General features: G+C 44.5%; 1 protein-coding gene across 2 annotated transcripts in view; it reads left to right on the forward strand.

The window, feature by feature from the left end:
* Window positions 1-3,128: 3,128 nt before the first annotated feature.
* Window positions 3,129-16,984, forward strand: part of ARHGAP6 (Rho GTPase activating protein 6) — a 303,023-nt gene continuing 289,167 nt past the window's right edge. Inside the window, exon 1 of one of the 2 annotated variants that reach the window (XM_085212258.1) lies at window positions 3,129-3,815. In XM_085212258.1, the coding sequence (XP_085068384.1) occupies window positions 3,333-3,815 (483 nt within the window). In that variant the 5' untranslated portion in view covers window positions 3,129-3,332. The remainder of the gene's footprint in view (window positions 3,816-16,984) is intronic. The other variant, XM_085212249.1, reaches the window with a different exon arrangement.

Below are 16,984 nucleotides of genomic sequence, written 5' to 3' on the forward strand. Positions count from 1 at the left end.
CTGCTGCTCTGTGCCTGGAGCACCTCCTGCTCTCCTGCTGCACTGACCTCGGTGCGTATGGTATTATTCCTCTCATTTATTCACTTCTCTGAGAGATACTGAAGATGTCTCAGTGAGTGACCTGCACAGTCCTACGCCAGGTAAGAAATAGATGAACATGATGAGTTCATGGGAAAACACATTCAGTTTCCATTCTAGTCATGTCATGTTGGCATGGCACAGTCATATACATCTCACCAAGCTCACTGGCAAAACAGTGGCCTCTGTAGAAATAGGATGATGCCATTGCAATACTCGGTCGCTGTTCTTGTATACATCAAACACCACGAGGGCCAAAACTGTTGACAGAGTGCTGGTTTCTTCCGTGTTTTTAAATCATACATCTGCTCTTTATCTGCTTCTGCAGACACTTTTGTAGTGCTCTCCTCTGGAAAAGTAGCTTTGAACGCTATCCTCAAGTGCCTGTAAATCAATTACATGGTCATATAGACAAACATTCTGTAAATAACATAGCTCTTCTATCTTCACTGGAAAAGTAGAGAAGCTTTCAAAGAGCTGAAGATTTGTCTTTTTGCCCAAATATCAAATTCCAGGAATTCAAATGTATGGAATTCTCTTGTAAGAAAAAAACTAAGGTTAAAAGGTTGGCTTCGCTTTATTTATTTATTTATTTATTTATTTATTTATTTACTAATTATTTTTAAAGAATTAATAAAAGCAGAAAAATGCTCTCATTTTCTAATCCATCTTTGTTGTCAGAGATTTTGTTCAGAAGTCTGAATAAAATGCAGTTTGTTAATTCTTGATATGAATACATTTACATGTTGATAAGCAATAATTTAAAAAATTCCATCGAAACAGGCTTGATTGGAATGAATTTTTATGAAGTTTGATTTTAAATCCTGTCCAGTATCTCCTTCTAATTCCAGTGACTGTTGAAAGTACAGTAACTCAGTGATTTCTCTAAAACTTGCCCCCACAGCAATCTTGCTGTTAATATAGGTAATAGAAATGTATACCAGATCTCTGCAAAAAATTTTAAGGATATGGTTTTCATAGCTTTGTGTTTAGTCAAAAGCCACAGTGTCATTCAATTTTAAAGGGATCGTGTGAGGTCTCCTGTCCAACCTCCTGCTTAAAAAAGGATCACAACTAAAATAAGATGAGATTTCTCAGTGCCTTGTCCAGGTGGGTCTCAGAAACTTTCAGTGATAGAAATCCCACAACCTCTCAAAGCAGTCAGTGCTTAATAACCCCCAGTGATTGTTTTTTTCCAGTCCTATTCCAGTTTATGACTCCTGTCTGTCATCCGCTCTCTCTGCACTCCAGTACAGAGCCTAGCTCCACTTTCTCTATAATCCCCTTGTAGATAGTGGAAGGCTGCTGTCAGGCTTCCCTTCCCCAGGCTGAGAAAGCCCAGATTTCCTAGCATCTCCAGTGTTCCATCTCCCAGCTGTCCTGATAGCCCTCCATGGGATCTGCTGAATTTTATCAGTGTTCTTTGTATTGGGAGCATTCAAGCTGGATACAGTATTCCAGACAATTCCTGACTGAAGTCATCATGACACAGCCTCATTTATTTTTCAACTGTCTTGGAAATCTAGAGAGGTCTGAGTTATCTGGACTCTGGCAAATGTCTCCTCTTCCAAGAACAGTAAGAAAGAAGCCCCTGGTAATCACAGGTCTGCAATTCTCACTTCAGTGCCTGGCAAAATTACTGAGAAAATTGAAATTTGAAAAACATCTGAAGGACAGTGCAGTCATTGGTCACACTCAACACGGATTCATGAGGGGAAGGTCCTGTTTAACCAACTTAATCTCCTTTTACGACAAGGTCACCCATCTAGTTAACCAAGGAAAGCCAGTTAATGTAATCTTTTTGAACTTCAGTAAAGCTTTCAATATTGTAAGTATATAAAACAAAGGGGAAAAGTTCATTTTCAGAAAGAAAACAAACAAACAAACAAACAAAACAACCACACATTTGGAAATATCAATAAAACCAGAACACTTCCCTTTGAAGGTGGATGGGCCAGCACACCGCTGATGCTACTGAGCTTGAAATAAAACCACGAAGCGGTCTGCTCCCTCTATCGATGAAAGCAGGAATTGCTGCCACAGAACTCTTCCCGGGCAGCTCCGGGATGCTCGGGAGGACACCGCAGCCCTGTCCTGGAGTTGAAGGGCACTGAATGGGGAAATAACTTGGAGATGTGCTCAAGGGATTTTTTGAAGCTAGGTTTTTTTTTGTTTTTTTTTTTTTGGGGGGGGGGATTGTGGAGATGGTGGTTTCTCAGGTAAATGGAAGGAAGGATGCTTAAGCCCCAAAGAACCTGCTGCTGTGGCTTCCAGCAAGAAGGCAGAAGTCAGATCCTGCGGCCCAGGGACCGCTTTCTGCACTGCTGGGGGAGGAGGGTGATTGCACACATTTTTGCACACATCTTCATATTTTTGGCTTTCTTAAGTTTCTTCCCTTCTCCCATTAAAGGTTTCCTTGTCTGTGCTTGGAGAGAGAGCAAGGAAAGTCTCTACAGAGGACAAGGCAGGTTTATTTATCCTGAAGAGGCTTAGCTTCATTGATCCCAGCCCTTTTTACTGCTGCTGTGATCTATCCGGCAGAAGGGTTACAGGGTTGGGGTTACCCATGCTGCCGGGGCACTGACGTCCACACAGTTCTATGTTGCTCTATGCAGGCTGTCAGATGGATGTGGTGCAATGTGCACTCAAGCAGGTGCTAGTAGGGGTCAGATAAATGGGAGCAATGTGGCACAGGATGGGAGGCGATGGCCTGAATGTCTGCGCGGGTCGGGACCGACGGCGGATCAGGAGCCCTCCAGGCGCACACCGCTCCCGGGGTCTCCGGCTCTCCGCCGCGCTCTGCGGGGCTCTCTCAGGAGCACTCCCTCCCGGAACGCGGCCGCACGAGGGGAGCGCGGAGGCGGGGGGCAACCCGGGAGCCGCCGCCCCGACGTGGACGCCCCGGGATGGGACCCCGCGCCGGGCGGGACCCGAGAGGCGGCGAGCGGTCCAGAGCGCGTCGCGGCCGCGGGGGGAGTGACTCTGGCGGGCAGCGGCGGGCTGAGATAAAGGCTCCGAGGCTGCCTCCTTCCCACCCCTTTTCTCTCGTAACTTTTTTTTTTTTTTTTCCTCCCTCCTCTCCCAGCAAAGGGACCGCGGCTGCGGAGGCAGCCCCGGAGCAGCCCCGGCGCGGACGCCGCCGCCATGAGCCCGCCGCCGCCGCCGTCGGACCGCGCCGCCGGGGGCTGAGCGCGGACCCGGGGCTCCCGGGACCCCCACCCGTCCCCGCCGCGTCCGGGGCAGCGGCCGCCGCGATGTCGGCGCAGAGCCTGCTGAGCAGCGTCTTCTCGTGCTCCTCCCCGGCCGCCGCCGCCCCCGCCGCCGCCAAGAGCCTCTCGAAGCGGAGGCTCCGCCAGACGCGCAGCCTCGACCCCGCCATCATCGGCGGCGGCCGGGAGGAGGACGAGGGCGCGGGCCGGGCGCCCCGGGCGAGGGCCGCCGGGAGCCCCCCGTGGGAGCCCCGCGCCCCCCGGGGCTCCTCCGCCTCCACGCCCAGCTCCCCCCTGGAGCGCTCGCCGCCGGGCATCGCGCTCTTCGACGGCGGCAGCCCCCGCGGCAAGCGCAGCCCCGGCCGCGAGCCGTCCTTCCTGCCGCGCGCTCCCTCGGCCTCGGCTCTCAGCGGCCCCGCCGCCGCCAACAGCATCTTCTCGTCGCCCCGCCGCTGGCTGCAGCAGCGCAAGGGACAGCCCTCGCCGCCCGGCTCGCGCCCCGCCGCCTACTTCGTGCGCAAGTCTGAGGTAGGCCCGCCCCGCCGCGACCCCCGTCCGCCCCGCGGGGCCGCCCCACACGCGTCCGCCCCGCGCGAGTTCGCGGCGCCGGTGAGCGGTGCGTTTGGAGCGCCGTCCGCGAGCTTCGTGCGATCCCGTCCTGGCTTCGCACCTCCCGGAAAGATAGAGGAATTCCTTTGAAAGCCCTGCTTTATTTGATGCCTCACGTGTGTCAAGAACCGCGCGAGGAACGATCGTATTCCAAGACAAACCCAGCTGAGCGATGCAAATATCGACTCCTTTCACTTGGGTGATTTCAGCACTGGGCTGCCGACACGGTGCTATAGGCACAGATACATTCAAGGAACACAGCACTGCTTCTTGATAGTTTTGCTTTGCGTGGTGAGCAGTGCGTGATGGCATGAGGTGCTTGCAAGGGTGAGGTGCCCAGGTACCCCATAGGGCTGGGTAAGGGTCATCAAGAAGTGTCAACAGCATGAGCTTTCCTGTGTGGAATTTACTGAATCCAAGTCTTTGAACACAGTCTCAGGTCTCTGGGTGCGAGCAGGTCTCTCTTCACTGCTTCTACACAAAGATGTCATGTGCCAACCTGAAAGGAGGTTGTACCTGGGAGAGGGAATGGATACAAGTTGTGCCAGAGTAGCTTCAGATTGGGTATCAGGAAACATTTCTTCACAGAAAGAGCAGTGAGGCAGTGTCACAGGCTGCCCAGGGAGGTGGTGGTGTCACCGTCAGTGGAGGTGTTCAAGAACTGTGTGGATGTGGCACTGAGGGATGTGGTTTGTGGGCATGGTGTGATGGGATGATGGCTGGACGAGATGATCTTAGTGATCTTTTCCAACCTTAGAAATCCCAGAGTGATTGTGTTTAATCACAGCATGATTTGTAACTGCATCTGTAGCTACATGGGAAGGTGTTTCCTTGAACCCGGCTGAGTATCCTTCATCCAGTAACAAGTGGAGGTTTACACTAATAGAGTGTGATCTTATATTTTGAAAGCATCCTTTATACAACCAAAGCAAGGTGTTTGCAGTAACTGATAGCTCTGTGTAAGTGCAGTGTAAAAAATTGATCAGCTTTAAGTTGGAAGAAAAATGCACAGAATTCTACTGCAGGAGAGCAGCTTTGAGCTGAGTGCTGCAAGGAGTGGTGAGTGCCAATGCTTGTGACCTGTCTGCGGGCCTTCAGTGAAGCAGCATTGTCACTGCAGTGTTACTGCTGTCACCATCACAGCAGTATCCTTGCAGGACCTGTTGGGCTTACGGTTTCAACTTTCGACTTGTTACTCAAATATTAACTAAGCTGTAACTCTCAGTGATAACAGGTATAAATTACTTCTGTGTGTTTAAAAGAGATTTCACCAAAATATTTCTGATTGCTCTCTCCCTTCTCATTGTAAGCATGCATCCTGATGCTGGGCATTCATTCTGGTTTTGCCATAAAATAGCATTGTTCTTAAAGGATTTAGCTGATTACTCCTCTGCAGACTTCACTGAAAAGGAGTTGTGCAGCTTTCAGAAACTAAACGGTTCTCTATTAGTGGGCTTCATCCTTGTTGTGGCAAAGCGATGCCTCCTGTTCCTGGTTCTGTTGAATGTGGAGATGACAGTTACCAGTGGTTTCAGTAAATCGTAGGGTAGAGCTGCAGGGGATTTTTATCGGGGGAAGAGCATTTATCTTCAATTCCCATCAGATTTCAGCTGTACTTTTAAGACATTTTCCTCTGAAGAAAATGTCTTCTTTTGCTTACAAAATTAAATCTATTACAGTTATTATGTTTTCATTCATTAAATGTTTTATAAGGTTAAGTGACTGTTTGTGCACAAGTTTGAGTTACTACTTAACTTCTAGTCCAGTCTTACGGAGTGGTAATTTAAAGCATGGTAGTAGAGCATGGGTCACTTAATAACCAGTTTCAGCTAATAGGCACTTTGCGAGGTCAGCTCCCTTAAATCCACTCATTATTTTCAGAATGAAAGTTTAAATCCATTGGGAAGGCCGGCTCAGACTCCCTCTTTCCATATCTCCTCTCTTGCCAAAATTTCCCCCTGAGCATCACTGTTTTCCATGTCACCGCGAGTGGCTCGCTCAGCTCCCTTCCCTTGCTCCTTTCCAATTTCGCATCCAGCATTTGCTTCAAAACTATGCTGGTGGAAGGACATACATGACAAATTCCACAGAAAAAGTGCAAATCAAAATTCTTGAAACAATCTTGAGCTTACTACTCAAGCTGATGGATTGAGAGGCCACATTTTCACATGAGTACATATCTCTATGTGTTTCACATGGATATTTTTCTTTGAGGTTAGTGGGACAAGTTGTTTTGCAGAAAGAAAGGGCTGATTGCAGTCATCTTTGCAGGAGCAGAACCTGTTCATGGTCCACTTAAAGGAAAGAGGGTCTTTCCTTTGACACATGAGCAACGTTTGGTATCTGTTCTGAAATGTGTGGGCTGCCTACAGCCAAGAGAGAAGGAAGGCACTCTGCTGTTCATTAATTTAACATTTATAGAATTATTTTAATGGAAAGCCTTTACTCTTCTGTAACAACTCATATTTATTGGTGTTCAGTTGCCACAGAATATCCAGGCTATATCTTTAGCATGCCATTAGCCTTGTGTTTTTTCTTCATTGTTTCTGCATTTCCCTGTGTGTATTGTGTGGGTTGCTATGCTGAGATGCTTTGGAATTGCTTCCCCATCAGCTGGAATATTTGTCCTTGGAGAGGAATCACACAGAATGAATTAAATCACTATCAGCACTAGCTGATTTGTTTGCCATAATAATCTCTGATGCAATATGTAGCTGGTTAAAGGAGAGCTCAGTGTCAATTCCATGTACTTAGCCTTAAGCACCTTCAGACCTAATCCAGATGTTTTTCTATAGGAATGGAAGAGGAGTTTGAACTAATCCCTGTGTAGAGCCCTCATTAACTGTCCAGGGGACAAAATGGGAATCTGGTAGGTTTGAAGGGATTTTGACACCTTGTTTTATTGGTCTTCCATCAAACGTGTGAAACACCAGACACTTCTCCACCACCAAAATTGGTAACCTGCATTTTTCCCTTTGAGGACAGGCTATTTAGTGAGTTGGAAGGTTTTTGTTTTTTTTAAAGTAAAAGACTTAATCTGCTGATATTTACCACTGAACTGTTTGCTTTGCTTTCGTCCATAAGACACCCTAAACCACTAGATGCAACAGATTAAATTCAGCCTAAGTCCATCCTGCTCAGTGTTCTCGGAGTTTTACAGCTGCCAAATTTGGCGGGCAGACATATTGTGGGTCTTGTATGAAGAGGAATGCCATGAGAAGTAACTAAATATATTCAACATTTCTGAGTTGGCAAATGTACTCTTTCCATTCCCAACTAAATTACGTCTGAGGACATTTGGTGAGAATGTGGGAACTGACAGCTAGGACAGACAGAACTGTCACCACGTGTGTGTTGCTTGAGTAATGGGAAAGGAACTTGTGGAAATAATAGAAATTAGTCTGAAAAGTAATTTTGAGCAGCTTCTAAAATACCAACAACCCAGACCGCTGTCTTGACTTCATGATGGAGCTGATGCACACGGAGCTGTGCAGGCTGTCCTGTATGATGGGCGCTGCAGCTGAGGCAGCTGCAGGTGGAGAGCTTTGCAGTGGTCACCCTTCACTCTTCTGTGTCATGGTGGTGGTTTCAGCACAGCAATGTCAAGCATGTGGTTTTGTCCTTCCAGATGTGAGTATGGTGATGAAAACCAGCCCTGAGCAAGCGGGGCTGAATACTCGTTCTGGTGTGGCAGAAACTAGATCGTATCAGTCTGAGAGCTGCTGAGTGGATGTGTTAATATGACAAGGTAGTGAAAATTAAAACAATACTACTGTATTAAATATGAAAGTGCACCTATTTAATTTTCTGGCTTTGTGATGAGAGCATGAGAGTGTTTGGGAACGTGAAGATCACTGAAATTAAGCTGTTCTAAACTGTATATGTTGAACGTCCTGGATTCCTCAGATTTTTGAATGAACTTTGTAATTGGGTGGTAGAAGAAGAGGCCAAATATTCCATCTACATTTGGAAAATTAGAAGGGAGCAACAAAGAGATAAGGGTAAGATTCAGACCTCATCAGAAGTTGATCCTGATATTCATCATCCAATTTTGCAAAGTCTTACTCTCTTACTCTCACTTAAGTCTAACAGAGTACTTAAGTGTGTGCCTTACTTTGTATGCATGCTACTAGTTGAAACAGAATATCAGCTAGGGAGCAAAAAGTGTAATTATCTATCACTCAGTCATAGGAATTTCATTTAGTTCATTTCCTGTTTATTGTTTTGCACATGTTTTTAAGCGGTGCCTGTTCAAAATATTTTCTATTATTTTTATTTATCCTTATTCTTCAGGAATAATATATATCTATGGAGAGGTATACCCAGGCTTTCTGGCCAAGTTTCAGGTTTTCCAAGGTATTTACAGACTGGCTGTTTAAGGTTCTGTACCTGTTCCACTCTGGCTATTGGCACGGTGATATTAAATCCCTGGGAGGGTTCAGAGTGTTTTGGAGGATCTGATGAGCTTCCAGTGCTCGACGCTCACTACATCATCATGCTGGAATCAGGTGTTGGGTACTACCTGCTCTTGCTTTTGGAGCTATGTATGCCAGGTGCTGTGTCACTGGCCCATAAATAGAAACACCAGTTCTCCACTCTAAGGCTGTCATCCCTGGGTCATCATCTTCACAGTCCTAGCAATGGGAACAGCTTGCATGAACTTTCCAAGGCGTGAGACTAGAACCAGATTTTCTGGATCTCCTCAGTTGCTGCTGCTCTCTCTGTATTTTCTCAAAGCAAAGCTTTATGGTATTCCTCCACAAGGACTTTTTGGCAGTTTAAGGTCAAAGTGAGATTTATGAGCATTGTTCTTAGCAAGGATGTGCAAGAGTGCTCAGTCCTGTGCAGAACCTCTCATTATGCTGTGAGCACTGAGCACCTGGTGGGACTTGGATAGATTTTGCTTGCTTCCTTTTTTCCTGCTCATTCATGATTTCTTGTTCCATGCACCCTGACCTGCTCAGATTGGCTGTACCTTTTATCCATTTCTCACTGTCCTTTTTACATATATTTTCAGATTAACATTCATGCCAAACAATAAAAGGGAAGATAATGTATCTTTTTTGTTTGTTTTCATTACCCGAAATCTGTATTAAAACCTGCTTTAGTGTAGCTCCAGGTATTATTTGAATTGGCCAAATGTTAATGAGTCTTTATGGTCTCAAAAATGTTTTGTTTCACAAATGGGCAATATGGTTTTCAGCAAATTGCAGAGTATGACACAGACTTTGCTAACAAACGAAAGATTCAGACTGTATTGAATAAATTGGGAAGGCACGCTGCGAATGCACACACTCATTTTGTATGGTGTGATTAAGACTACTTTTGCACAGTATCATTCTTGTCTAAAGGACTGGCTCCCTGGATTTGATTTTCAGTGATATGACTGTACCTCCACTGATCATCTATAATTGACTTTATAAGCAGACTAATAACCTTTCCCTTGCTATTTTCAAGTTTTATTTGCTTTTCTTCCACTGCTGTATTATGGCAATATCATTTTTGGGCAGTCTTCTTTTTTTTTTTTTTTTTTTTTGTCTCTAAAGGGTAATTTTAGTTGAGTTGCACCCTACTGAGAGTAATTTGGTGAGAAACCAGTTGGCAGTACTTTGTTCAGCTTTCATTTGCCTCTCTCTAGAAGTCTAAAAATATTCCTCCTACAGGAAATGTACTTCATTCTGTTATGGCTTTTGCTTCCCGTAGGAAGTATTACTTTTAATTTATTGAATAAACCTTTCTGAATTTTATTCCCATAAGAATCTAGGTGCAATAGAGTCTCTGGGCAAGTTGTCCAAGAGGTCTCACCATCTTCTCTTTTTAGCAGTGATGCAGCTGTTTTTATATACAGTGACAATAAGCTCAGGAAAAAGCCGACACGTGCATGAAAAGGGAAAACTGGATGCTAAAGAATGCTGTAAAAACTCAAATTTTGTTGTGCTAATCATACATATTGTACTCCTTTTTTAAATCACAAAGAACCCTCCCCCCCCACACTTCTCTTTTCCCCGCTTTTGATTTTAAAAGGATGCTGAACAATAATTTGATCTCAATCTCATTGCTACAGTTTCTTTTGTAAGTGTATATTTGTATAGGAAGGCCAGATCTTTGTAACATCCTGTTTGGAAGTCATCTGTGTCTGGCTGTTAATTTAATGTGGATGACAGGATAGAGGCTGTTAGTTGGAAGGGGCAGGGAAGGGGAAAACAGAGATTGGCATAGATTACATTTTCACGGTCCAAAATTAGACCCTATCTACTACATCCAAAATGTGAACAATATGCTTGAGTTTTCTTGTGGCTATTTCATCACATTCCTGCTGACAACATATGGTGTTCCTTTTGCTCACTGCTCCACTACTGTTCCTCAAGCACATGCTCATGTGTCTGATGACAGCTCTTGTAGCAGTACACATGGGAGTATGGCTTCTATCTTCAGAGGGAGACAGCTTATTTGCAAACTATATGCAAAGTGGACTGCTCCAGAGAGCAGATACCAAACCGTACCCAGCTGAGAGAATTAGACAACAAATTACTTAAGTAAACGCAATTAGAAACTTTGCTTTTTTTTTTTTTTCTTTAGAAATAACGTGCAGAATTACTTCTGTATTCATGAAGGGAATGGGATGTAGTTAGCAGTCAACCTGTATTGAGAGTTTTAAAGAAACTTCGAATAGAATAATGAGTAATAATACATTATATATTTGAAAAATCTGTGGTACACCATACACAATGTAGACTTCTTCCTTCTTTTCTCCACTTGTAGTCTCAGGGCTTAGATAAAGACTTTTTGTTTCATAAACCTGTCCTCAAGAGAGACAGTGTGAATACGACAGATAAGCATGCATTTCTCTGTTGTTGTGAACTACATAACAAAAAATGGATCAGAGGAAGACCATCTAGATAAGTTAGTGAGTGGTGGAGGGTATGTGATGAGGCGAGTGAGAGCCCTTCAGATTGGACCGAGGGAATGAAAAAAATAACTAGCTGACTGAGAGCAGTGAATTGGCCTTCAACGTCTGGAGGGCTGGGTGAGGGCTGCATTGTATGACAGAGGTGCTGACATAGGAGGACAAGTGTAGGGCCACGGAGACAGAGTGCTTTATGCACAAGGAAAAAAATAAGGAAAAAAAACCTTCTCAAGTGCAGGTGATTTGCAGATGTATCTTGATAGAGCCTCAGCAGAACTTCAGCAGGAACTTGCTACAATTGCAACAGGTAGTAAAGCTTTAGTGGTGACTTGCTGGGTCAATTTGCTGCCAGCCCATTTAACCAAGTTTGCTTGCACATACTAGCATTAAGGAGCCCACAGCTTTCGAGGTGTGTAATGGCAGGACAATGTGACACTTGTTCCAAAATTGATCTGTCTGCTTTTGTGCATTATTTCATTTTGGATTTTAAAATACTGAATTCTGGCAAAGCACCTTTTTTTTTCCTACCCCACCTTGTTTTTAGCATGCTCACGACAGGCCAGATGATGTGCTATCTAAAACATTTCAGTTAAATGCATTTAGTAAAATTATGGTATGGTATCATCCGTGCCAACTTAACTTTGCTAACTTTCATTTTGTCATTTTCCTGAATGCATTATAAAAATAAAAATCTTTGGGGAGAGAATCAGTAGAAGAAGGAAAAAAAACTGAAGAAGGGGAAGGAAATATCCTGTTGAGCTTTGAGCTGGGGATTTCAATGGATTCACAGGAAAATCAGTGTGGCAGGAGGAGGCTTATGCCTCGCCTATATTGTCTTACACAGCAGCATCTGAACCTGATCCTGACCTAACGGCCAAGGAGCTTAAGGGCACAGTTATGTAACTGGGATCAGCCAAAGCTAAACTAAACTGGAGTAGGCAGTTGGGGCCATGCAGCCTGGAAAAGGCTGGTACCAAATTGGTTTGCTCAACTAAATGCTTCCATGGTGCTATTTAAAAGGACTATGGGGGACAATTTGCTGCTGTTTCCAGTGCAGAGGTGGGATTTTCCGAGCTTCTGAAAAATGTTGGTCTACGCCTGTTCTCCTGAATCTTCTCATCTTGTTCTTGGAAAATGATTTTGGTAAGCCTGGGTTGAGCTGGCAGAGGCTTTGTGAGGCTTCTGACACTGAGTATGAAAGTGGATTGAGAGAAGGATCCTGCCTAGAGTAGCATAAGGCCCTGATTGCTTAGAGTTGTAACTTTTTCTGGTTTCTATGGATGCTTTTTTTCCTAGAATGGGTAAGAAAGTGGAAGGAGAAAAATGGGGACTGTGTGTGATGTCTGCATGGCTGAAATAGAAGGAAATAAAGATGAGGAGGAGAATGAAACAGCATAAGAAGTACATAGCTAAATATGATAACATACAGGCTGGCAAACAGGTTTACTATGGATGTGCTACTATAGCTAGGAAGTGCAGAGCTCAGACTGCTGCCAGCCTGCACCTCTCTGTCCTGTCATGTATTTCGCTGGGCCCAGGTGTGCAGTGTGGCTGCTCTATGCATCACAACTGTGCCTGCCATGCAGTCTGGCCCTCAGGGATGGGAGGTGGGTGTTCAATGCTGCCATGTTTGTCCCGGTGGGTTGCTGTGCTGCCTTGCATGCTCTGAGTGGGTCTCACAGTTGTCTGTATATAAGTGAGAGCGTCAGGAGCTTCTGAATCACTGTGGAAAGTCAACCTTGAGCTCCAAAGTGTTTGAGATTGTTTTCACTCTAGGTGCTTTTCATTCTTACTTTTTCCTATACTATTTCTTCCTTCCTACTTTCTGGCATTCAGTGTGACATTTAGCTGTATGCCTTTTTTGGGGCTGAAGATAGCAGTCTTAAGATATCACTTGAATTGCAACTGAAAAGAATGAAGGTGTTGCAGAGAGTTATATATTCTTGGATTTCTTACTGTTTTCATGAAATACATTCTTTTGGGTCACTTAATAACCATATTGCTGTGCTAGTGTCTGGGTGTTTTAGTTAAAACAGGACCAAAACATTTGTAGAAAAACAGGAGCTCCTCTTATTCCGGATCTAACTCAAACAGATGGACTAGAAGAAGTGGGAAAAGGAGCAATATGGTTGGCAGCATCTGGGGCAAATAAAAACAAAGCCAGAAGGGATGAATTAGTTGTGATGCTCACAAGGAGAGCGGGAAAGATTTGTGTGGAAGACTGATAGCAGAGGATGTTACAGGGAGGCATTCTTATAGCAGAGGATGTTACAGAGAGGCATTCTTGTTGATCCCTCTTGAGAGAAATCAGAGGTTAGGGAAGATATAGCAGAAAAACGAGGAGAGGTCTGGTTGGTGTTTTCCTTGGAGCCAGTGATAAAGTACTGGGAAACAAGAGAAGAGATCTTCCTCCGGGACTGAGGGTGTGCAGCAGAAGCAATAGCTGAGCCCTGTTGAGGGCACAGAACAAGCAACTTGTGGGGAATGTATTGGGACTTCCCATCAAGTCCAGAAATTATTATTATTCTAATTTATTTTATAGCTCTACCCTTGTAAGCAGAGAGAGTGAAAAACAGTGCTGGAAAGGACAGGAAAGATTTGGGAAGGAAGGGTTAGGACTGGCTGGAAGATCTCATGGATGCTGAGCATAGGTGGACATGCAGCTGAGGGAGCTGTTGTACTGATGCACTGTGCTTGGGCTGAAAGCACCATACATGTTGTGGGATAAGTAGCTTGTGTTGCTGTGGCTTGTCTTGTTTGCAGTGATTATTTTGTGTAGTGGTGGAGTGTCCTTATTTGCTTTACAAGCTTGGATTTGAACACATTTGTGAACCACATCTCTATGTGATTGCATGTTCTGTAAGCGGTAGCTGCCCAGGAGAACTGCATCGCATGTAGCTGATGGGAGAATGGGAGAACACGTGGTGTACAGCTCTCAACAGTAAGTCAACATTTTATTGTCCATCTCTTTCTTTCTTCCGCCTGGAAACATCTCCTTGCTACAAGAGATGGCTTCCTGAGAATGAAGCACTCTAAAGCAGGGTGGGTAGAAGCTGTAGTGGGCACAGATGAGGCTCCTCAGACATGTTTGAATTCTCTGTGTGGTGACTCAGTGGAATGTTGCTTTATATTCTAGCACAGGAACTGTACAGTGGTGTATGCCACTGCACCAGTGACTACTCCAAACAATTCAGATGGTGTGAGGTGCCCCCAGTATGACTTCCTGAATAGTTTCCCAAGCAAGGTCACCTCCCTTCTGCAGAGAACTGGAGGGATGGGTGATTTATGCCTTCTTTGTTCAACTGGCACAACATCAATGTGTAGAGAAGGATCTAACATGCTGAACTTGAAATATTTTTTCCCATGCTTTGTATTAGGACAACTCTGGAAATACTCTGTTTCTGGCTTTGCTTTTGTTCTTCCTCGCTTTTTAGGGAATATTTGAACAAAGGGAGTTGAGGTTGTTCTCATGACCACTGAGATAGAACTGAATTTTCCCAGCTTAGAAAAGGAGCAGCTACAGATCTTTCTGCAGAGACTAATAAAACTTTTGTCTTTTTCCTTCTTCCCTGTTGTTACAAATTGGGGATACATCCATCTCTGTAAGCATATACACTTTATTTACAGCATGCCTTGCTTAGATACTTTCTCTTTCCCCTGAAGAGCAGCAGGAGGCCTGTGATTTCTCACTCCTTAGGAGCTGCCCACGCTTTGGGAAGAGGCAAAGCTCAAAAAAATCAGCACTGCAGGCGAGTCTGTGGATTTGATGCTTAATCCTCTCAGGAGTACAGATGAGACTGGGTGAGGGCTGGGTCTCTGTGCCACAAAGCATTGCTAAGCAGGACAGTGGGGCAAAGAAGGTTGGGTGAGCTGCTGGGTGTTTCCCTGATGGGAGAGAGGATGCAGTTAGTTATTTCTGGAAACAACCCAGCCCACTGAAGTTATATTTAGCTGTTAGGTAACTGCTTTAAACTGGGATTATACCTAAATTAGAGACAAGAAGGTAAAGCTGAGGGATAAGAGTATCTGGTTTTTGTTCTCTGACTGCAGCAGGTTGAGGGGTATGAGAATCTAACTTCATGAAAATCCTTACAGAATGCAGGAATTTTAAATAAGAGACAACAGACAGATACAGTCATACCAGGAAGTGCACAAAGACTCTTTTTTTTCTTTCTTTTTTTTTTTTTTTTTTTTTTTTTTTGTGTGTGTGTGTGATACTTAGTGGCCTCAGAAAATGAATATTTTGCCTTTAGTGAGTATTTGTGAGTCTTAAGTCAAGAGGAAAAAAAGGATTGCTTATGCAGATGGTTAGGGGAGTTTCTTCAAAATATGAGGGGAGGAATGAAGCTTTCAGAACACAAAACTGGGTAATGGAGACTTAACATGGTGGAATGAATGTAGGCAGTAACTGAAAAGATGGGAAGCATGGAACTAGTTGGGGAGGGGATGTGTTTGATGTAATACCAGGCTGAGATTCAGTGGAAAGCTATATAGGAAAGGGTGACATTGTTGAAGCCAAGCAGTTTTCATAAAGCATTCTGGATGGGTATACATACAGCAATTGGAAAGACAACAAAAGAGAATACCACAGCCATTGAGAAGATAGGAGTCTGCGTGAGACTTCTAGCTAGGTTTTATATTTGAAAGACAGTATGTTGGAAATTTGTATATAAGCATGTCTTATTCTAACTCCTGGCCAGGGACAGCAGACAGGAGGAATACTGCTTATCCTGACCTCTGCTGTCTTCCTGCCCTGCGAGCAGAGATGTAGGATTTTCTGTGTGTGCTGGAGAGTACACCTGGATGCACTGTGGACTGTGGTGTCCCAGCTGGAAATGCAGCTGGCTCTCCTACAGCCCTTGGCCTGGGACAGCTGAAGTGTCCTCCCCAGGACGTGCCAGGCAAGTCCCTGACTCCTGGCAGCAGACAGGAGGACACACTGCCCTTGCAGGTAACATGTGCCATCTGTGGTATTTTCAGCTGGCAAAGAGAGATGGCTTTGTCAGAAAGGAAGAAGGCGATATGTATGGTTTTAAGTACAGAAGATGAAACTCTAGACGGCAGCAATGCTTTTTTTATTTTTTAAGAGCAGAGAAAGGATGTACAGGTGTAGTAATTCCTTTTGACTGAAAGTTATTCAGCTTATTCCAAGTACCTTTTGCAATGTTTTCTTTATGCATTGAATGCCTTAATGAAGAGCTGGCATTTTGCTGTGAATTATTAACACTCAGCTAACAGGTGTTTACATATGAGTTTGCCTTGAAACCTAGCTTTGCAATGCTGTCTGAAAACATTGAGTTTTGGAGCCTGTGCTCTAACAAAGGTGCAGGTGAGGTAGGGCATGGTGGCTGCCACCCATTTATGTGCAGCAGCTGTGCTGAGCCTCCTCTGGTGCTGCCCAAACAGGCACACCTGTGTTTATTATCTATTTGTTAGTACTGTTTAACTACTTCTGACCTGTTACTCTGCCAGCCAGGCTGTGCCACTTGTAAACCTAAATAATTTTTTTTGTAATTCCCCTGTGAGAGGAGTGAGCTGGTCTTCTGCCACAGTGCTCTGCAGATCTTAGTTACCTGCAGGCCTGTTCCTGCCCCAGGGGCACGGGCCAGAGCATGGCTGTAACCTTTTCAGGAGGAGAGGGGCATCCAGGAGTGTGATGCTTTCTTTTGAATGGATATTTTTATGTTCTCAGTTCAGTACCTGTTTGGAGATGGACTGTCAAGCTTCCACTTTGTATGGTGGTTAACGGCTTCTGCCAAGCCTCTTGCTGGATGTTACAGCAAAGATTGCATTAGGCTGTTACTGATCCTGATCCTGCTGCCTTCCACAACTGTGCTGTCCTTCCCACTCCAAACATTTTTTCTCTGAGAATTTGCTTTGATGGAAGGTAAACTTTTTTTTTTTTTTTCCTCAGTAACAATTGGTTGTGTGGCTGCCACTTCTCAGTACTGGAAAAAAAGAGGGGAAAAAACTCGATGAAAACACTAGAAGCCTCATACCTATTCTTAGTGTAGCAGGCCAAATATCTTCCTTGGGAATGCAAGTTCAGGATGGTGACTTTAATTATTGGTGACCTTGTCACTTGAGAAGATGAATTGGTTTGTATCTTTTGCCCTGGAAAATGGTTATTTCTGTGTTTTGGTTAAATCTTTGTGTGAGTAGCTGAAAGCAGAACAGCTGC

This window comes from Meleagris gallopavo, chromosome 1, assembly GCF_905368555.1.
Source record: "Meleagris gallopavo chromosome 1, MGAL_WU_HG_1.1, whole genome shotgun sequence".
Classification (NCBI taxonomy): domain Eukaryota; kingdom Metazoa; phylum Chordata; class Aves; order Galliformes; family Phasianidae; genus Meleagris; species Meleagris gallopavo.